Raw genomic sequence first — 23,751 nt, 5'->3', positions numbered from 1 at the left:
GGCGGGACTGCGCAGGCGTGTGACGTCGGGCAGTGCAGCGCGGCAGATTTAAAAGGGCAGACATCCTGCTTCGGGTTTGATTCGAAGAAGGAGTCTGAGAGTCTGAGTGGGAATGCCGAGAAAGAGAATTTTGAAATTTTCGTTATTTTTTTTTCTCCAACGGCTTTCTGAGAGGCGGGACTGCGCAGGCGTGTGACGTCGGGCAGTGCAGCGCGGCAGATTTAAAAGGAACAAAGCCTCGTAGAGCGGGCAGCGTAGTTTGCGGGCGGCGGAGTGAGCCGGGAGCAGAGTGAAGGCTTAAGGGCTTCGGCTCACCGGGCTTAGGCGGAAGCGGGCGAGGCGAGGAAGGTTTGACATTCATTTTCTGTTGCTATTTGAGGAGAGGGGCATTATGACTGTGAGGGCAGTTTGCTGTTCTCGGTGTCGGATGTGGGAGGCCCTGGAGTCTCCAAGCCTCCCGGACGTCTACATCTGCGCCAAGTGCATCGAGATGCAGCTCCTAAGGGACCGCGTTACGGAACTGGAGCTGCAGCTCGATGACCTTCGTCTGGTCAGGGAGAGTGAGGAGGTGATAGAGAGGAGTGGAAGGCAGGTGGTCACGCCGGGGCCACGGGAGGCAGACAAGTGGGTCACGGTTAGGAGGGGGAAGGGGAAAAGTCAGGTGATGGGGAGTACCCCGGTGGCTGTGCCCCTTAACAACAGGTACTCCTGTTTGAGTACTGTTGGGGGGGACAGCTTACCCGGGGGAAGCGACAGTGGCCGTGCCTCCGGCACAGAGTCTGGCCCTGTAGCTCAGAAGGGTAGGGCAAGGAAGAGGAGGGCAGTTGTGATAGGGGACTCGATAGTAAGGGGGTCAGATAGGCGATTCTGTGGACGCAGTCCAGAGACCCGGATGGTAGTTTGCCTCCCTGGTGCCAGGGTCCGGGATATTTCTGATCGTGTCCAAGATATCCTGAAGTGGGAGGGTGAGGAGCCAGAGGTCGTGGTACATATAGGTACCAATGACATAGGTAGGAAAAGGGATGAGGTCCTGAAAGGAGAATATAGGGAGCAAGGAAGGGAGTTGAGAAAAAGGACCGCAAAGGTAGTAATCTCGGGATTACTGCCTGTGCCACGCGACAGTGAGAGTAGGAATGCGATGAGGTGGAGGATAAATGCGTGGCTGAGGGATTGGAGCAGGGGGCAGGGATTCAAGTTTTTGGATCATTGGGACCTCTTTTGGCGCAGGCGTGACCTGTACAAAAAGGACGGGTTACACTTGAATCCTAGAGGGACCAATATCCTGGCAGGGAGATTAGCGGGGGCTACTGAGGTGACTTTAAACTAGAATGGTTGGGGGGTGGGAATCAAATTAAAGAGGCTAGGCGTGAGGAGGTTAGTTCACAACAGAGGGATGGGAACCAGTGCAGAGAGACAGAGGGGTGTAAAGTGAGGGTAGAAGCAAAAAGTACCAAGGAGAAAAGTAAAAGTGGCAGGCCGACAAATCCAGGGCAAGCATTAAAAAGGGCCACTTTTCAACATAATTGTATAAGGGCTAAGAGAGTTGTAAAAGAGCGCCTGAAGGCTTTATGTGTCAATGCAAGGAGCATTCGTAATAAGGTGGATGAATTGAAAGTGCAGGTTGTTATTAATGATTATGATATAGTTGGGATCACAGAGACATGGCTCCAGGGTGACCAGGGATGGGAGCTCAACGTTCAGGGATATTCAATATTCAGGAGGGATAGACATGAAGGAAGAGGAGGTGGGGTGGCGTTGCTGGTTAAAGAAGAGATTAACGCAATAGAAAGGAAGGACATAAGCCGGGAAGATGTGGAATCGATATGGGTAGAGCTGCGTAACATTAAGGGGCAGAAGACGCTGGTGGGAGTTGTGTACAGGCCACCTAACAGTAGTAGTGAGGTCGGAGATGGTATTAAACAGGAAATTAGAAATGTGTGCAATAAAGGAACAGCAGTTATAATGGGTGACTTCAATCTACATGTAGACTGGTTGAACCAAATTGGTAAAGGTGCTGAGGAAAAGGATTTCTTGGAATGTATGCGGGATGGTTTTTTGAACCAACATGTCGAGGAACCAACTACAGAGCAGGCTATTCTGGACTGGGTTTTGAGCAATGAGGAAGGGTTCATTAGCAATCTTGTCGTGAGAGGCCCCTTGGGTAAGAGTGACCATAATATGGTGGAATTCTTCATTAAGATGGAGAGTGACATAGTTAATTCAGAAACAAAGGTTCTGAACATAAAGATGGGTAACTTTGAAGGTATGAGACGTGAATTAGCTAAGATAGACTGGCAAATGACACTTAAAGGATTGACGGTGGATATGCAATGGCAAGCATTTAAAGGTTGCATGGATGAACTACAACAATTGTTCATCCCAGTTTGGCAAAAGAATAAATCAAGGAAGGTAGTGCACCCGTGGCTGACAAGAGAAATTAGGGATAGTATCAATTCCAAAGAAGAAGCATACAAATTAGCCAGAGAAAGTGGCTCACCTGAGGACTGGGAGAAATTCAGAGTTCAGCAGAGGAGGACAAAGGGCTTAATTAGGAAGGGGAAAAAAGATTATGAGAGAAAACTGGCAGGGAACATAAAAACGGACTGTAAAAGCTTTTATAGATATGTAAAAAGGAAAAGACTGGTAAAGACAAATGTAGGTCCCCTGCAGACAGAAACAGGTGAATTGATTATGGGGAGCAAGGACATGGCAGACCAATTGAATAACTACTTTGGTTCTGTCTTCACTAAGGAGGACATAAGTAATCTTCCAGAAATAGTAAGGGACAGAGGGTCCAGTGAGATGGAGGAACTGAGCGAAATACATGTTAGTAGGGAAGTGGTGTTAGGTAAATTGAAGGGATTGAAGGCAGATAAATCCCCAGGGCCAGATGGTCTGCATCCTAGAGTGCTTAAGGAAGTAACCCAAGAAATAGTGGATGCATTAGTGATAATTTTTCAGAACTCGTTAGATTCTGGACTAGTTCCTGAGGATTGGAGGGTGGCTAATGTAACGCCACTTTTTAAAAAAGGAGGGAGAGAGAAACCGGGGAATTATAGACCGGTTAGCCTAACGTAGGTGGTGGGGAAACTGCTGGAGTCAGTTATCAAGGATGTGATAACAGCACATTTGGAAAGCGGTGAAATGATCGGACAAAGTCAGCATGGATTTGTGAAAGGAAGATCATGTCTGACGAATCTCATAGAATTTTTTGAGGATGTAACTAGTAGAGTGGATAGGGGAGAACCAGTGGATGTGGTATATTTGGATTTTCAAAAGGCTTTTGACAAGGTCCCACACAGGAGATTAGTGTGCAAACTTAAAGCACACGGTATTGGGGGTAAGGTATTGGTGTGGGTGGAGAATTGGTTAGTAGACAGGAAGCAAAGAGTGGGAATAAACGGGACCTTTTCAGAATGGCAGGCGGTGACTAGTGGGGTACCGCAAGGCTCAGTGCTGGGACCCCAGTTGTTTACAATATATATTAATGACTTGGATGAGGGAATTAAATGCAGCATCTTCAAGTTTGCGGATGACACGAAGCTGGGTGGCAGTGTTAGCAGTGAGGAGGATGCTAAGAGGATGCAGAGTGACTTGGATAGGTTGGGTGAGTGGGCAAACTCATGGCAGATGCAATTTAATGTGGATAAATGTGAAGTTATCCACTTTGGTGGCAAAAATAGGAAAACAGATTATTATCTGAATGGTGGCCGATTAGGAAAAGGGGAGGTGCAACGAGACCTGGGTGTCATTATACACCAGTCATTGAAAGTGGGCATGCAGGTACAGCAGGCGGTGAAAAAGGCGAATGGTATGCTGGCATTTATAGCGAGAGGATTCGAGTACAGGAGCAGGGAGGTACTACTGCAGTTGTACAAGGCCTTGGTGAGACCACACCTGGAGTATTGTGTGCAGTTTTGGTCCCCTAATCTGAGGAAAGACATCTTTGCCATAGAGGGAGTACAAAGAAGGTTCACCAGATTGATTCCTGGGATGGCAGGACTTTCATATGAAGAAAGACTGGATGAACTGGGCTTGTACTCGTTGGAATTTAGAAGATTGAGGGGGGATCTGATTGAAACGTATAAGATCCTAAAGGGATTGGACAGGCTAGATGCAGGAAGATTGTTCCCGATGTTGGGGAAGTCCAGAACGAGGGGTCACAGTTTGAGGATAGAGGGGAAGCCTTTCAGGACCGAGATTAGGAAAAACTTCTTCACACAGAGAGTGGTGAATCTGTGGAATTCTCTGCCACAGGAAACTGTTGAGGCCAGTTCATTGGCTATGTTTAAGAGGGAGTTAGATATGGCCCTTGTGGCTACAGGGGTCAGGGGGTATGGAGGGAAGGCTGGGGCAGGGTTCTGAGTTGGATGATCAGCCATGATCATAATAAATGGCGGTGCAGGCTCGAAGGGCCGAATGGCCTACTCCTGCACCTATTTTCTATGTTTCTATGTTTCTATGTTTCTATATATCCTGAAATTCTTTTTCTTCACAAACATCCACAAAAACAGAGGAGTGCCCAAAGAATGAATGACAGTTAACCATTAGAACTCCAAAGCTCCCCCCAGCTCCCCCCTCCCACGCACAAGCGACAAACCCTCCCACCCCCATCAGCAAAAAAGCATCAGCACCAAGTGTGTAGCAAAGCATCAATAAAGACACAGACTTGCAGTATCCCAAAGACTACACGTTCACCTGGTAATTCGACACACTGCAGGCTCTCTCTCTCCCTAACAAGGGGAAAAAAGGTGTCCCCCTATCACAGAGAGAGGGAAGACATAACAAACAACTCGCAGATTTATGATGTTAAAAGTCTGTTGCGACTCTTTTTCTGAGCTCTATGCCCAGAGAGTTGACTCTGAGCCTCAAGTCTCTGAATACACAGCCGACAGCTAACCCGCTACTCCCGATGTTCCATGTTCTCCCGCGATGCCTTTGTCAGGGACACCAGCCTAGAATCAGCACGGCCCCAGGGCCATAAAAACCTGACACCCAGAAGGCACATTAGTCTTCTGGGCTGCATCCTTGGGATATCAAAAAGCGGCCGGTTTTGAGGCCCTGAGAGTGGGTCCCATTCCTGCAAAGGACTGAAGTCAGAGTGAACTCCAGGTCAGGATCTTCAAAAGAACCTTGAAAAAAAAAGATATCAAAAATAGAATAGAGTTGCTCCAAACATGCAAGTAAACATGCTGTTTAGTGCCATCATAACTTCGCTCCGCCCTTCAATCAATTCTGGCCAACTTCTCTCATGCCTCCGTAATTCCCCTTACTCCACAGTAATACTGATAGATCTGGCTTTAGCTTCTCCTTCTCAAATTTCAGGTTAAATCTGGTCATATTATGATCACTTACTCCAAAGGGTTTTACCTTAAGCTCTCTAATCAGTTCTGGTTCATTGCACATCACCCAATCCAGAATAACTGATCCTTTAATGGGTTCAATCATGAGTTGCTCTAAAAAGCCATCTCGTAGGCACTCTAGTTCTCTCTCCTGGAATGCAACACCAACCTGATTTTCCCAATCTACCTGTGTATTGAAGTGCCCCATGACTATTGTTACGTTGCCCTTTTGACATGCATTTTCTATCTCCCATTGTAATTTGTAGGCCACATCCTTACTACTGTTTGGGGGTCTGTATATAACTCCCATCAGGGGTTTTTCCCCCTACAGTTCCTTAGCTCTATCCACAATGATTCAACACCTTCTGACCCTATGTCACCACTTTCTAATTATTTGATTTAATTTTTTACCAACAGAGCAACGCCACCCCCTCTGCCTTCCTGCCTGTCCTTTCGATACAACGTGTATCCTTGGACGTTAAGCTCCCAGCTGCAATCTTGCAGCCATGATTCAGTGACGCCTCCAACATCATTCCTGCTGATCTGCAACTGTGCTGCAAGTTCATTGACCTTATTCTGTATACCGTGCACATTCCGATACCACAACATTAGTCTTGTATTTACCCTTTTCGACTTTGTCTGCTCATCTTGTTGACTGTAACCTTGCCCAATTAACAGCCCCTCCTCACTACACGTTTCCAATGTTTGTGAACCAGCTACCTCATCTTCAGCATTATTATCCGCCTATCCGACGATACCTGTTGCATTGAAATACTGGCAGCTCAGGACACTAGTCACACCATGCTCAACCTTTTCATTCCTACCTTTGTCTCGAGTCTTACCAACACCTGCTTCCACTAACTGTTCTGGCAATCTGGTTCCCATCTCGCTGCAACTGTAGTTTAAACCTCGCCGTGCAGCATTAACAAACCTTCCCTGTCGGGTATTAGTCCCCCTCCAGTTCAGGTGTCATCCGTCCCTTCTGTACAGGTCCCACCTTCCTTGGAAGAGAGACCAGTGATCCAAAAATCTTTTGCCCTCCCTCCTACAGCAACTCCTTAGCTACATATTAAACCATATAATCTTCCTAGTTCTGGCCTCACTAGAACATGGCATGGGTAGCAATCCTGAGATTACAGCCCTGGAGGTCTCGCTTGTGTCTTAGCACCTAACTCCCTGAATTCCCTATGCAGACGTTCATGACTTGTCCTATACATGTCATGGACCATGATTTCCAGCTGTTGACCCTCCCACTTAAGGATACTGAGGACTCGATACGAGATTTCCCAGATCGTGGCACCTGGGAGATAACATACCATTCGGAAACAAGAGAAAATCTCCAGATGCTGGAAATCTGAGCAACACACACAAAATGCTGGAGGAGCTCAGCAGGCCAGGCAGCATTTACGGAAAAATGAACAGTCAATGTGTCCTGCCGAAGGGTTTCGGCCCAAAACGTTGACAGTGCTTTTTCCCATAGATGCTGCCTGGCCTAATGAGTTCCTCCAGCATTTTGTGTGTACAAATCTTGTTCTTGCCCACAGAACCTCCTGTCCATTCCCAAACTAACAAATCCCTTCTCACCACAGCATGCCTCCTCTTCCCCTTTCCATTCTGAGTCACAGAGACAGACTCTGTGCCAGAGACCCAACCACTGTGACTTTCCTCTGTTAGTCTATCACTCCCGACAGTATCCAAAGTGTCATACCTGTTGTTGAGGGGGATGGTCACAGAGCTGATCTGCACTGGTTCCTTAATGTCTTTCCCCTTCCTGACTGTCATCCAGTTTCCTGTGTCCTGCACCTTGGGTGTAACTACTTCTCTATGTGTCTTATCACACCTTCACCCTCCCAAATGATCTGGTGTTCATCCAGTTCCAGCTTCAACTCCTTAACACGGTTTGTTAAAAGCTGCAGCTGGATGCACTTCTCACTGTTGTAGTTGTCAGGTTCACCAGAAGTCTCCCTGCCTTTCCACTTCCTGGCAAGAGGAGCATTTAACTATCCTGCCTGGCATCTCTACTCTCCAAGCTGAGCAGATATAAAGAAGGGAATGAAAAAAAAAGAGCTTTTCTTTCCTTTGCTTTCTCTGAGTGAAGCCTCTCTTCTCTGAAGCCTCAAAGAACTAAAGCCTTAAGATCACCATTATGTCAACTCAGACATCGGCCGCTGCACTTGCCCCTGCCTTCCTTTAATTTGCTTTTGCTAATCAATTGCAAACGGCGACTGGTTGCTGGTCAAAGCTCTATTACGCTGCTGCGACTCGTTGCTGCCTTTTATCCTCGGACAGTGGACGTGATTGAAATCCACTCCTCTCTAATGTCCTGATGTCTGGATCGGCAGTTGTTCAAAGCTCTATTCTACCCATACTTATTCTACCGTCAACTACCCATCCTTATCAATCCCATTTAGTAACACTTAACTTGTAGCCTTCCGTGCCCTGGCCATTCAAAGCTCATTGAGAGACTTCTGAGATGTTGCTTCTACTGCCGTCTCAATCTTTACTGATTGATTTGACATTGAATGTGTCATTTTACTTTTCCAACCAAGCCACATTTCCCAAAAAGCTTCAGATATTTAGATAATTGGAGATTCTATGTCTGGGAGAAATTTTTGATTGGAACAATGGACCATTTTGTTTCCCTATATTTGTGGAGGTTTAGCAGAACTGGGGAGGAGGGATCTCATTGTAACCTGTTGAATATTGAAAGGCCTACAGACAGTGGATGCACTTCCTACAGTGGGGGAGTCCAGGACCAGAGGGCACAGTCTCCGAATAGAAGGAAGTTCTTTTAAAATAGAGATAAGGAGGAATTTCTTTAGCCAAAGAGTGTGGTGAAACTGTGGAATTCATTTCCTCAGATGGCTGCGGAGGCCAAGTCTTTGGGCATCTTTAAAGCAGAGGTTGATAAGTTCTTGATTAGTAAGGGCATCAGAAGGCATGAGAATGGGGTTGAGACGGGTAATAAATCAGCCATAATTGAATAGTGGAGCAGATTCAATTGACCACTTTCTTCTCCTTTGTCTTATGGAACTCGATGTAATGACCCAAATGCTGTTGAGGAAGTTACATCTATTAACTGTATATGTTCATGACGATGATTAACGGTAAAACCATGGAAATGGGAGCTGGTCTCAGCCTGAAACCTCCACTCTTTATCCTCCTGCATAGATGTAGCCTGACTTTCTGAGTCCCTCCATTATTCTCTGATGTCTCCTGAGTGTCCAGCTGCATGTCAATACTATTAAGTGTCACAATATCTAATCTAGGAACATCTAGAGCAACCCATTGGAACAATGGTCTAGGCACAGAAGAGAGCTCTCAGATGCATTTTGTTGGATCTGGAAGTGCAGTCCCAAGAGGTTCCCAGGAGAGTCTGCTCACTGCTTGATCACTTTTAAACTTTAACATGACATGCGTGGAGCATTCCCAAGGAGTTTGAGTTATTGTATGTTGCTCGTTGTTGGATATTGCTGACTGTCACTTGGGCATTAATTTTTGAAGGCAAAAGATTGTTGCAGACGTGAGTTACAGCAAGCTACAACGTCTATGGAAAACATCCCTCGATGATTATTTGTTGTCTGAACTGCTCCCTCGTGATTCTATAAATATCCTCCAAGCCACTTGATCTTGGAACTGATAACCTGCAGATTCTATATGAAGCTTTCATGAATCATAATCAGATTGTACTCCTGGTCTCTACTTTCTATGAAGTTCTAGCGAATGTCAAAGTGTATTTTTAATGGTAATTGCTGCACAATATCACACTTGTGGGAAATTATATTTTTTACTTTTTTTATTAGAGCAGGGGTTTCCAACCTGGGGTCCACAGACCCCTTGGTTAATGGTAAGGCTCCATGGCATAAAAAGGGTTGGGAACCCCTGATTTAGGGATGCAGCAGAGTAACAGGTCCCTCCAGCCCAACGAGCCACCACCCCAATGACCAAATAACCTACTAACCCAAACGTCTAAAGAATGTGGGAGGAAACTGGAGCACCTGGAACAAACCCACGAGGTCATGGGGAGAACATACAAACTCTTTAAAGACAGTGGCGGGAATCAAAGCCAGGTTGCTGGCTTTCTAATAGTATTACACTAACTGCTATGCCACCATTTCAGTCTAGCAGGAGATTTCTGATGACTGGACTCACTAGGGTCTGGAAGTCATTCATAAAGACTGTAATCCTGTTCTGCCAACTCTTGTTCGCAAGCTTTGGTATCAACACAACACCATGGGTCAAAGGGCTCCTACTGTTCCATGGTTTCTGTTCTATTCAGATACCAACAAACATAGAAACATAGAAAAGCTACAGCACAATACAGGCCCTTCAGCCCACAATGCTGTGCTGAACATAGACTTACTTCAGAAATTACCTCAGGCTACCCATAGCTCTCTAGTTTTTCTAAGCTCCATGTAACTATCCAGGAGTCTCTTAAAAGACCCTATTGTTTCCGCCTCCATCACCGTTGCCGGCAGCCCATCCCACACACTCACCACTCTCTGCGTAAAAAACTTACCCCGGCATCTCCCTTGTACCTTAAAACTGTGTCCTCTCGTGTTAGCCCTTATAAGACTATAATAATATGCCTTTTATATCACCATTTAGGATATACCACGGGAACTAGCAGGCAGCACAATAGCATAATGGTTAGGATAACAGTTACAGAATGAGTGACCCAGTTTCAATTCCCACTGCTGCCTGTAAGGAGTTTTTACGTTCTCCCTGTGACTGTATGGGTTTCCTCCAGGTGCTCTGGTTTCCTCCCACATTCCAAAGATGGGTGGTTTAGTAGGTTAATTGGTCACAGGGGCACAAGCTTGTAGGTCCAGAAAGGCCTGTTACTGTAGTGTATCTCTAAAATAAAATAATTATAACATTACACAAGACAAATATGTTGTTGGATTCTTGAGAGAAATCAGTAATTTAAATGACTGGTGAGAATGATGGTAAAATGATTCTTACATAAAGGGGAATGGTGAGAATCAGCATCTGTGGTGCCCATAACCCTATGTGTCTATACTGGAGAAGCTGGGAGTCGGTATCTGTGAAACTGGGGAGAGACAGTATATATGGGGCCTATACCCAGGGAGAGTTACTGCACATTCACAGTCAATTCATGTGTGTCAGTGATGGTCCCAACAGATTGTAACAGATCTTTGCTTGTGGAAATGCCCCTGATGATGGCAGTGCTCTGGAAGGAGAGAAGGGTTGGCTATCAAACGTTGGTGTTGTTTCATAACACATCGGGGCAGTATGGTAGTGTAGTGGTCAACACAAAGCTTTCCAGCACCAGCAATCACTGATCGGGGTGCAATTTCCACTGCCACCTGTAAGGAATTTTTACCTTCTCCCTGTGACCGTGTGGGTTTCCTCCAGGTGCTCCGGTTTCCTCCCACAGTCCAAAGATGGGTGGTTAGGTTTAAGGTTAGTCAGCTGTTGGCACGCTACATTTGGAGCCAGAAGCGTGGTGATACTTACGGGCTGCCCCCAGCACATTCTCAGTCTGTGCTGGTTATTGACACAAACTACATGCCGGTGTTTCAACGTGTGACAAATCAAGCTAACCTTTTTTAAATTGTGGCAGTGGGGAGAGAACTGGAGACTGAGTGGAGAGAATAGGGGCAGGTGTTCAGGAAATCGGTTCAAACTTTGTGTATGCAATGCAAGAAAGAGTACGAATAATTCACAAAAGAACATTCCGCAGCTTATAACACAGGTGTTGATCTTTTCCCCTGACAGCTGCATTATATCAGAAGTCGGGCTGTTCTTACATAAAGAATCTCTCTCCTGTACTGGCTGACTCCTTCTCACATATTGCTTTTACCTAACTCTTCTTCTATATAAAATTGAACATAGAACATACAGTGCAGTAAAAGCCCTTCAGCCCAGAGTGCTGTGCAGACCCTGTAACCTGCTCCAAGATCAGTCCAACCCTTCCCTTTTTCATAGTCCTCCATTCTTTCTTCATCCATGTACCTATCCAAGAGTCTCTTTAAGCGCCCTTGGGGTACCTGCGTCTACCACCACAGCTGGTAGCACGTACCACACACGCACCACTCTCTGTGTAAAACTCTCCCCCTGTACTTTCCTCCAATCGCTTCTTCCTCATATTAGCCATATCCAACCTGGAAAAAAGTCTCTGGCTGTCCGGGACACATGCTTTTTCCTCAAGCTTCCCAACTATATTACATATACATCTTCCTTACTGTCTTGTTTGAGTTAAGCAATGACAAATAGTGCTCCAGTGAATCCCCCAAATGAATTTTGTAAATTAATATTTGCTTCTCCTTAATCTGTGCAGCAGTGCATGTGTGCAAAAATTGCAAAATAACTGAATAAAATGATTCATATCACATTTTTTGAGCTATCATTCAATCTCTAGTTGTTCCATTCTTAACCACAAACAACTGAATAATGTTTCGGTCTGAGAGGTTTTTGGGATGAATATGATTTGAGATGGCAATTTGGAAATTGATTACGTGTGATGAGTTGTACAAGATTGGGCAGACAGGATGTCAACATTAATAAGGTTTGGAGTTAAATTGCCACGATCCTATTCTCTGCCGGCAAATTGCGCCTGCTGGTAATTCTCTATGGGTTAGGTCCATTCTGTGTAATACAATGCACTTTTTGTATAAATCTTTATGTTTCCTTCATCTCTCTCTATTTTTTAAGCATCGATTGCTTCTCCTCAGTAAACCATGCTGTTTCTCAATCTTTTATCGCATTATCTACATTGTTCCCACTTATAAACCATAGGTGAGGACTCAATTGGAATACTGTGAGCAGTTTTGGGCCTCTTATCTAAGAAATGATGTGCTGACGCTGGAGAGGGTTCATAGGAGGTTCACGGAAATGATTCCAGGATTGAACAACTTGTCATGTGAAGAGATTTTGAAGGCTCTGGGACGGTATTCACAGGAATTCAGAAGAGTGAGGAGTGACCTATTGAAATCTTATCAAATGCTGAAAGGCCTTGATAGAGTGGATGTGGAGAGGATATTTCCTGTGGTGGGAGAGTCTAGGATCAGACGACACAGCCTCAGAATAGAGGGCCGTCCTTTTAGAATGGAGATGAGGAGGAATTTTTTTAGCCTGGAGGTGGTAAATCTGTGGAATTCATTCGTGTAGGTGGCTGTGGAGGCCATGTCATTTAAGGCAGAGGCTGATAGATTCTTGATTGGTCAAGGCATGAAGGGATACGGGAAGAAGGCAAGAGATTGGGGCTGAGAGGAATAAAGGATCAGCCATCATGAGATGGTGGAGCAGATGTGCCAAATGGTCTAAATCTGCTCCTGTGTCTTATGGTCTTATGGCCTTATTTTCCAGTGAATACACAATATGTTCAATGGTTCATCTTTAGCTCCCCTCTCCCTTCTGAAAAGCACCACAGGGCTATTAAAACAAATACTTTCTATAATCTTAAAAGTTTCTTCCCCCAGGCCAGGGTTTCCAAACTTGTTTATGCCATGGACCAATATCGCTAAGGAAGGAATCAGCGGACCCCAGGTTGGGAACCCCTGGTTGAGGCAGTTACTCTGATCAATCATTCTAGTTAGCCTGCTCGCCACACCCCTCTATCTATGACCAACTTCACTGCATTGTGAACAATTTAAATCACCTTATAATGATGGTATTTATGTATTTCTGCATTTTATTCCCTATCCATACTTCAACCTCTAACGTATTTTATATGACTTTGTTCTTTATAATCGTTGAATCTTGTTGAATGTTGCACCAACACACCAATGCAAATTCCTAATAAATGTGAATAAAATTGATCTTTGATACTTAATCCTTAATGCTTATAATTAAGAACTAACCCACCTACCAAACATCTGTCACATTGTTATATACAACTAAAAAGGGTGTTTCTTTCCATTTATATTGCTTCTTCATAATTGTGCTCTCCAGTGGTGAATATTATTTCTATTGATTACGTGTCACATGGCTTTCAGTAAAGAGGTTAAGAGAATTATTATTACATGTACCTTTCAGGTATTAATCATCAGTGTGAATAAAATCAAAATAATTCCAAAGAGGGGTACAGATAGAGTAAATGCAAGCAGGCTTTTTCCACTGAATATGGGTGGGACTACAGCCAGAGGTTATGGGTTAAGGGTGAAAGGTGAAAAGTTTAAGGGGAACATGAAGGGAGGGTGGTGAGAGTGTAAAACGAGCTGCCAATGCATGTGAGCTTGACTTCAATGTTTAAGAGAAGTTTGGTAGGTACATGGATGGCAGGGATATGGAGAGCTATTCACCACTCTGGCTCACTTCTTACCCCTTCTCTTCTCCTCACTTGCCCATCACCTCCCACTGGTGCACCTCCCCTTCCCTTTCTCTCATGGTCCACTCTCCTCTCCTATCAGATTCCTTCTTCTTCAACCCTTTACCTGTTCCACCTATCACATCTCAGCCTCTCACTTCATCCCCTCTCTCCCACCCACCTTCCTTCCCCACCCATATCTTCACCTATCACCTTCTAGCTTGTACTCTTTCAACATTAATGGTTTATTCTTCTCCACAGATGCTGCCTGACCTGCTGAGTTTCTCCAGCATTTTGTACGTGTTACTAAGAACCTAGCATGTGGGTTTTCAGATATGCTCTTTCATGCACTTTTTCCGACTCATTTAATGATCTTATTTGTCAGTTCCACAGGAACATGAGTCAAATTTAGCCACAGGTATCCTGTGAGCTCTGTCTGTCTTCCTTAAGTGATGAAAATTGGCCTAAGCATTGACCAGCTGTTATCTGAAAACGTCTTTACCCTCTGAATGACACAATAATAACTTCAGTTAGGACTCTGTCCAGCTCATTCTTAATGGCATAAAGAGAGTCAACACTCACCACACAAGTTTGCACTGTAGTCCAAGTGTTCTTGGTATCTGGAAAAATACATAGGTGTCAACTGGGACTCATTTGGAAACACCAAGATTGTCTGTTCAGTCAATTCTATAGACTTGAGCACAAGAAGTAAGATACTGTAACACAGATGTTCCTGCAGCATTCTGTGTGTGATGCTCACAAAATGAAGATCATTTTGCAGATCAAAATGGAGCATTGTAACAATGAAGAACTTATTTATCTTCATAAGAAAAAATAATGAGATATCTGTTAACATCCAAAAAGAAAGGCTTCAATCTTCTCTACTTTTCTGAGCAGCTGCTTCTGGTATACTGTATCTGAGTGTGATTACTTTGAAAATAATCTTACCTATGTGGTGTCCTGTCAATCAAACTTACATTACTCTTTAGTTAAGAAGATATGACACATAAAAATGAAGTCAGAATTAAGAAAGATGATCACTTAAGATTCGTTATTTCTTACTTTATTAAAAAAGAATTGTAAAAACGATAAATGAATAGAAATTTATTAAAGTTTAAAATATATGAACAGACCAATTTATTTTGCAGGAGTGTATTTCTTTATTTTCAACATGATGAAGCATGAAGATGTAGAAGAGACAACGGTCTACCTAATGCACAATGGAAATGCCATCATTACCATGTATAGGTATGAAAGCAAAACTCATAATTTCAATTAATTTTAATACCTAATTTTAAATCCAATTATGTACATTTTCCAGGTCCTCTGCAGAGCTTCCTGTATGAGGTAACTCTTTTGCTTCCCTATACTAAATGTGTGTGCAGATAAATAGAACTCCAACAGTAATTGCATTAAGTGTCTAATTGCATCCTTCTTATTCTGCAAGGCTCAGAGTGATACCTAACTAGAGAAAATAGGTCAATGTTTTTCAATTTGCTCTTGCTACAGAATATGTACAAAATCTGCTGTGGAGGAGGGCTAAGCTGCTCTCAATAAGCATCATATATTTTTACATTGAAATAAATTGCAGAATATACAGACCCTTAATATGGTATCATAATTGGCTCAGTTCATAATTTGGACCATAACTGTATTTGTACAGTCTGAACATTCTCTATGAAGTTCAATGGTGATTTAGTAAAATATAAGTTCAAGTACATTCTTTTAATTTCAGATTTTAGAACATAGAACATAGAATAGTTCGGCACAGGAACAACTCATTTGGCCCATAATGTTGTGCTAAACCAACTGAAAAACAAACCAAAGATAACCAAAACACTAATCCATATGTCCATATCCCTCCATTTTCCTTACATCGATGTGCCTGTCCAAATCTCTCATAAAACCTCTATGTATTTTCCTCTACCGCCATACCAGGCAATGCATTCCAGGCATCCTCCATTCTCTGAGTGGAAAACTTGCCCCTCACATCCCCCTTGAACCTGCTCCTCTCTCCTTCAATGCATGCCCTCTGGTATTAGACACTTTTAGCCAGGGAGACAGATACTCTCTATCCATTATTTACGCCTCCTGTAAACCTCTATCAGATATCCCCTCAGCTTCCAGAGCTCCAGAGAAAACAACCCAAGTTTATCCAGCTTCTCATGATAGCATATGCCCCCTAAACCAGGCAGCATCTTGGTAAACCTCTTCTGCACCCTCACCAAAGCCTCAATAACCCTCCCATAGTGGGGCAGCCAGAACTGTACACAATACTCCAGACGTGGCCTAACCAGAGTTTTATAAAGTTGCGACATAACCTCCTGACTTTTGAACTCAATGCCTTAACTAATAAAAAGGACAAGCATTCCATAAGCCTTCTTAACCACCTTATTGACCTGTGTAGCCACTTTTAAGGAGCTATGAACTTGGATCGCAAGGTCTCTCTGCTCAGCAAAGCTGTTAAGGATCTTGCCCTTAACAGGTACTGTCTCCCTGCATTTGCAACACCTCACCTTTATCTGGGTTAAACTCCATATGCCATTTCTCAGCCCATTTTGTTTTTACCTTAATTTCTAACGAATTGAATCTCAGAAATTTTGAAGGTGGTTTCAGGTTCCATGTTTTATCAATACTAGATCAGCTTTATGCCATTTTTATTGACTTTTGGAAGTCAACTTAATTAACAATTTCCAGTTGCAGAAGCACTAGAGTCATACAGTCAGAGAACACTTCAGCATAGAAATGGGCCTTTCAGCCCAGTTAGTCCATGCTGAACTATTATTGTGCCTGGTCCCAACGACCTGCACCTGGACCATTGCCCTCCACACCCTTCCCATCCATGTACCTATCCAAATTCCTCCTAACTATTGAAATCAAACCCGTATCCACCAGTTCTGCTGGAGGCTTGTTGCACACTCCCACTACCCTCTGAGTGAAGAAGTTCCCTCTTATGTTTCCCCTAAATATTTCATCTTTCACTCTTAACCCATGATCTCTAGCTCTAGAGTTACCCAACCTCAGTGGAAAAAGCCTGCTTGTATTTACCCTATCTATACCCCTCATAATGTTGTATATTTCAGTTAAATTTCCCTCATTCTCCTATGCTGTAGGGAATAAACTCCTAACCTATTCAAACTTGCCCTGTAATTCAGATCTTACAATTCAGACAATTGCATAATCGAGCAGATTGGGGATGAAGGTAAGACTAGTAATGGAGAAGAGTTAACAATATAAGAAAAAAAAAGCAGTGATAAATAAATGAATGTGAATCTGAAGAAATAACGTAATACCACGACATCCCTCATTACCTCCTAAAATATTTCATTACCTCTGTTAATATAAAACAATCTCTGCAATGAAAGTTTCTAAGTGCAGAAATGTGACAATGACCAGATAACCAGGAGGGTCTTGGTCTGAAACGTCGACTCTTTATTCCTTTCCATAGATTCTGCCTGACCTGTTGACCTGTGTGTTATTCTGGATTTACAGCATCTGCAGAATCTCTTGTTTTTATGGCTTCTTTTGTCTTGATCTCCCACAGCTTTTCAAATAGAACAGCATCTCCTAATTTTGGTACAAATTTGTGGTCACAAATCCATTTGTGCCATACTTTTCCAAATCTGTCAATCCAAGGACTTCCTTTCTGTTCGGGGTTATTTAACAATTTCCAGTTGCGGAAGCACTAGGGTCATCGAGTCAGAGAACACCACAGCGTAGAAACGGGCCTTTCAGCCCAGCTAGTCCATACTGAACTATTATTGTGCCTGGTCCCGTCGACCTGCACCTGGACCATTGCCCTCCACACCCTTCCCATCCACGTACCTATCCAAATTCCTATACATTTGGCAGGAAGATTGCCATTGTGGTCTTTGAGAGGACTAGAATATGAACACAAGGATGTAATGCCAAGGCTTTATAAGATGTTAGACAGACAATATCTGGAATATTGTGAACAGTAATGGGCACCATATCTGTTTGCAAGAAAAAATGTGCAGGCATTGGAGAGGGTCTGGAAGAGGTTTACAAAAAAGATTCTGGAAATGATTCTAGTATGTATGAGGAACATTTGATGTAACTGAGCCTGTACTTTCTGGATTCTAGAAGAATGAAAGGGATCTCATTGAAATCTATCGAAAATTGTAAGGCTTAGTCGGAATGGGAGGTGCTAGGACCAGAGGGCACACCTCAGAGTACAAGGATGATCCAGTGAGGAGGAATTTCTTTAGCCAGATGGTGGTGAATCTGTGGAATTCATTGTCACAGACAGCCATGGAGGTCAAGTCATTTGGTATATTTAAAGTGAAGACTGATACATTCTTGATTAGTAAGAACATCAAATTTTACAGGGAGAAGACAGGAGAATGGGGTTGAGATGAAAAATAAACCGGCCATGGTGGAATGACAGAGTAGACTCGATGAGCTGATTGGCCAATTTTTCTCTCATGTCTTCTGGTTTTATGTTTTTTAATAAAATATAACATTGTTGATGTATCATTTTTCCCTTTCAGTTCGGAATCCAAAGGCAAACATGATACTGCAGGAAACAGTGGAGTTCTGAAACTTGGTACAGGAGATGAAGTGTGGCTGCGAATGGGGAATGGAGCACTGCATGGAGACCACCAAAGATATTGCACATTTTCTGGTTTCCTCCTCTTCGAGAGTATCTAAAAACCTTGATTATTAATGTTGATCCTTAATAATGTGCACAGAATGTAATAAAGAAATCTGAGCGTGTTGCTATGCTATGGCCTACTCAGAGAGGGAAGAGTTCCTTCATTTCTTCTGTGTTTGGCCTTGCAGCAAATGTTTTCAGTATTTTGTTCAAAGCTACTCCTATCCTATGGGAAATTTGTGTATTTACTTCATGCTGGCAAGGATTTCCTTTTGCATTTCAATTCAAAATGTTCCCCTTCTGGAGCAGTTTTGAAGTAATGTAAAAGAATATGTACATTTAAGTCACATTTGAAGACAATAAAGCCAAAAAGCATGGAAGCAGAATTGGATCACTCGGACCATCAAATCTGCTCTGCCATTCCATCATGGCCGTTTTATTATCCCTCTCAACCTCATTCTTCTGCCTTCTCCCTGTAACCCTTGACAACCTTACTAATCAAGAACCTTTCAAACTCTGCTTTAAATATACTACCTGACTTGGTCTTCGAAACCATTTATGGCAATGGATTCCACAGATTCACCATCGTCTGGCTAAAGAAATTCCTTCTCATATCCGTTTTAAAGGGACTTCCTTGTATTCTGAGGCAGTAGACCCTGGTCCTAGACTCCCCCACTATTGGAAGCATCCTTTCCACATCCACTCTAAATAAACCTGTTAATATTCAATCTGCTTCAATGATATCCCCTCTTATTCTTCTAAACCAGTGATTTCAGGGCCAGAACCATCAAATGCTCTTCATACTTTAACCCTTTCATTCCCAGGATAATTTTCATGAACATCCTCTGGACTCTCTCCAATACCAGCACATCCTTTCTCCGATAGGTGCCGTATATTGTAGATAAATACTCAGTCTAAGAGCTGTACTGTGCTTTGCATATTAATAAGTGGGCAAAGCCCAGAAGAAATACATCTATTCCTTAATTCCTTCTGCTCCCATTGTCATTTCATGATCAACCAAAATATTGAGGGAATATAGTATAGCAAGTTGCATATTAATATCTTGATTCCTGGCAACAAATAAGAGCATCACCATTTTACATAGAACAATATAGCATAGTACAAACTCTTTGGCCCACGAAGTTGTGCTGATCTTTAACCTACTCGCAGATTAATCTAACCCTTCCCTCCTACGTAACCTTCTATTTTTCTTTCATCCATGTGCCTATCTAAGAGTTTCTTAAATGTACCTAATGTGTCTGCCTTTACCACCACTGCTGGCAGGGCATTCCACGTACACATCACTCTCTGTATAAACTTCATACCTCTGACACCCCCTCCCTATACTTTCCTCCAATCACCTCAAAATTATGCCCCCCCTGTATTGGCCATTTCTGCTCTTGGAAAAGTCTGTGGCTAGCCATTCAATCTATGACTCTTATCATCTTGTACACCTCTCTCGCTACCTCTCATTACCTTTCACTCAAAAGAGAAAAGCCACATCTAGCTCAGCCTATCTTCCTATGTGCTCTAGTCCAGGCAAATCCTTGTAAATCTCCTCTGCACCCTCACTAAAGCTTTCACATCCTTCCTTTCATGAGTATATGATTTTAAATATGACCACATGTTGGAGAAGTCCAGAAATATGTCTATTACTGCATTATCTCAAAAAAAAAATCAGAGGTAGGAACAAGAATATTTCATTTCTAAAAAACAATCTTGAAATAACAATGACAGATTATTAAGTCTTGGCATTAACTAAATGCATAAATTTTAAGTAATGGTTATATTGTTATTGTCAGGCTCTTGTCATTTGTCTATAGAGTTAATTATTTTAGGGGTAACATTTGAAAAACAGAAATATAGCCTTATATTGCAGTTTAATTTACAAGTGACAAGTATATCTGCTGATGACATCCTAATGTGCATTTGGTTTCTGTTTGCTGAGACAGGAATTGTACAGTGCCAGCAAATGAATCTAAAGGCAGGATGATACTGGCTTTTAAATAATCATCAGTTCTGTTGCTACCATTCTTGCTGATTTGTAATATTCTTTATCTTCTATCAAGTCACAACATTTATTATTTAGTTATTTAGTTGTTCTAATTATTCTTTCTTGGCCCTTATGTGCTCTGGTGACGTTGCAGTCTGCTTTTCCTGAAGCTCTTGGCATGTCAGACTTGTGTCTGCCATGTGGTTTCAGATCATAAGAGATAGGAGCAGAATTAGGCTATTTGGCCCATCGAGTCTGTTCCACCATTCAGCCATGGCTGGTTTATGTTCTCTCTCAATCCCATTCTCCTACCTTCTCCCCATAACCATTGATACCCTTACCAATCAAGAACAAATCAATCTCCGCTGTAAATATATCCAATGACTTTGCTTCCATAGCTGCCTGGGGCGATGAATCCCACAGGTTCAGTGCCCTTGACCTAAAGAAATTCCTCCTCATCTCTGTTCTAAAGGAATTCTGAAGCTGTGCCCTCTAGTCATGGATGTAGAAAATTTTCTCTCCACACTAGTCTACCTAGATCTTTCAATATTTGGTACATTTCAATAAGACCATACACCACCCCGCCCCCCACCCCCGCATCCTTTTAAACTCCTGCAAAGACAGACCCAGAGCCATCAAATGTTGGGGAAGGAATGTCGAGGATGAAATGTTCCTCATACATTAACCCATTCATTCTTGGGATCGTTCTTGTAAACCTCTTCAATGCCAACACACTTTTCCTTAGATATGGGTGCCAAGACTGCTCACAATATTCCAAATGTGGTCTGACCCACACCTTCTAAAGCTTCAGCATTCTATCCTTGCTTTTATGTTCTAGTCCTCTGGAAATGATTACTCACATTGCATTGGCCTACCTTACTACCGACTCAACATGCAAGCTAACATTTGAGGAATCCTTCACTAGGACTCCCACTTCCTCTGCATCTCCAATTTCTGAATTTACTCCCCATTTAGAAAATAGTCTTCACCTTTATTCCCTCTACCAAAGTTCATAACCAGACACTTCACTATGCTGTATATAATTTGCCACTTCCTTGCCCATTCTCCAATACTGTTCAAGTCCTTCACAGGTTCTGCTTCCTCAACACTGCCTGCCCCTCCACCTATCTGTAAATCTGGCCACAAAGCCATCAATTCCATCATCCACATCATTGCCATATCACATTAAAAGAAGCTGCCCCGACACACCAACCCCTGCTGAAAACCACTCATCATCATTACTATGTGCCATTAGGAATGATGTGGACGATCATGGTCTTTCCATAACCATGATTGTTCTTGGCAAATTTTTCTACTGAAGTCATTTGCCATTGCCTTCTTCTGGACAGTGATTTACAAGACGGGTGATCCCAGCCATTATCAATACTTTTCAGAGATTGTCTGCCTGGCATCTGTGGTTGCACAACCAGGAATTGTGATGTGCACCAGCTGCTTATATGATCGTCCACCAACTGCTCCCATAGCTTCACGTAACCCTGGTCAGGGAGGAGGGGCTAAACAGGTGCTACACTTTGCCCAAGGATGACCTGCAGACCAGTGGAGAGAAGGAGTGCCTTACACCTCCTTTGGTAGAAATGTATGTGAAACTACTGCTGGTGCCAGTATCCCATGAATACAAACCCATTTCTCCCACAGTAATCTTTGATCCAGACATTTAACTCCTCAAACTAAACTTGTGCAGTATTTAAAATGCCTCTAAATTTGATGCTCACATTTTTTGAATGAAGTTTCAAAATTGAGTCCTAAGGGGAGAAACAAAAAAATATACATTTTCAAAGGAGAGAAGACAGTTTTTCTTGATGTCCTGGTCCACATTAATCTTTTATACAGTATAATGATAATAAAATAGATATCCTGCTTTAGCACAAAGAGCTCTTGCTATGGGCGATTGATTTTGGCCTTTCCTATTTCATGCCAATGGCCAATCATCAAATTTACTGTAGGAGATACAATGCATTTGCAGTCATCCTGAAAAACTCCGTCTATGGCTCTATAGATTCTATATATATGCAAATCTTCTTTTACTGGTGACTGAAAGGATGCATTTCTATTAGAGAGAGAGGAAAAAATCTTGCATTAAAATGTTCTCTTCATCATGTTGCGGTGTGAAAAGGCAGGGGATCATCATTATCTTCCTCTTCTCTTCCTCCTCTTCATCTTCCTTGTGTTGGTTTCTGAACTGAGGTGAATATTAGAACCATAGTCTCTTCCACAGCTGATGATGAGGGGAATGGTTAGAGTTAGGTATTTTGAGAAGAGGTGTACTCTTTCCATTTTTATCCCAAAGTTCTCAGTCCCTTTCAAAAAGCTTCTTGTCATGGTCCCAGCTGAACAGCAGCAGGCATCCAAGTTCTGATGCTCTCGTTCCCTGGAGTATGATTATATACTGCTGTCCCTTTAAGACTTGGGCTGCCAATTATTGCCTGCCACATTCCTTCATGGAAAGTCTGTACTTAACGGCCACTTGCTAAGCACGCAGTGCTTAATTGTAGGAGTTCCATTTCTAGTACTACTGCTTGTAATTTTGTGTTGGGTTTTGTTCGTGTCATCTGGTTTACTTCGAGTCTGAGTGTATTCTTGACCTTCCTTTGCACTTGGGTTCACCACCATCCATAGTTCTCCTGTTACATTTCTTCTCCACTTTGAAAAGTTATGGGCCAGAAATTCCCAGACATCAGTGGGGATGTTCAAGGAGGCTTTGAGTGTATCCTTGAATCTTTTCTTCCCTCCACCTGGTTGTCACTTCTAATGGCAAATCTTGGAACAGAGTGTCGATTTCTGAAATCTAGTGTCAGACACTTTACACCTTATTGTACTCTCTGTGGCTGTTACGCTTCGTTCTGCATTCTGTTGTTCCACCTTGTATGAAGTCAATGCATAATGTAACAATTGTGTCTATCTGAACAGTACGCAAGGCAACCTTTTCATTCTGCCTCAGTGTATGAGACAATAATAAACTAATTTCAATTCCAATTCTGGTTTAGTATGTCAAATGCTTTGCATGTGAATGAAAACTGCAGAGAGTTGTGGACACAATTCAGCACATCATAGGAACAAGCTTCCACTCTGTCTAAAGTTCTCACAGACTCAGTAAAGCACTCAGCATCATCAAAGACCCCACCTACCCCAAACACTCTCTCTTCTCCCCTTGCCCATCAGGCAGAAGATACAAAAGCCTGAAAGCACGCACCAACAGGCTGAAGGTCATCTTCTATATCTCTATTATCAGACTCCTGAAAGGATCTCTTGTGTGATAAGATGGACACTTGGCCTCACTGTTTACCTTATGACTTTTGAAAGGAAGCTCTCCAAGTACGCAGGACTGGTCAGCAACTGTCAGCAGGCTGGATGGAGAGTGAGGTATCTCCCAGTGGAGGTTGGTTGTAGGGGATTCGTAGCCCATTCTTTAGTTAGAGCCTTCAGCAATTTGGGCATCGAGGGAGAGAGGGAGAGGAGAGCCATCCGCAGTACCACTGATGTGGCAGAGAGGGCCTCAAGATGGCTGTGG

The 23,751-nt window shown here is 43.0% G+C and overlaps 1 protein-coding gene across 2 annotated transcripts in view; it reads left to right on the top strand.

Moving 5' to 3' along the window:
* LOC134343356 (complement C1q tumor necrosis factor-related protein 3-like) overlaps nt 1–23,210 on the top strand; it is a 52,132-nt gene extending 28,922 nt beyond the window's left edge. For both annotated transcript variants that reach the window (XM_063042056.1, XM_063042055.1), the window contains exons 5-6: nt 14,763–14,862; nt 18,126–23,210. In XM_063042056.1, coding sequence (XP_062898126.1) covers nt 14,763–14,862; nt 18,126–18,285 — 260 coding nt within the window. In that variant the 3' untranslated portion in view covers nt 18,286–23,210. The remainder of the gene's footprint in view (nt 1–14,762; nt 14,863–18,125) is intronic.
* Nucleotides 23,211–23,751: the final 541 nt, after the last annotated feature.

Source organism: Mobula hypostoma, chromosome 3 (assembly GCF_963921235.1).
Source record: "Mobula hypostoma chromosome 3, sMobHyp1.1, whole genome shotgun sequence".
In the NCBI taxonomy this organism is placed as follows: domain Eukaryota; kingdom Metazoa; phylum Chordata; class Chondrichthyes; order Myliobatiformes; family Myliobatidae; genus Mobula; species Mobula hypostoma.
This window is presented reverse-complemented; position numbering and strand designations above follow the sequence as displayed.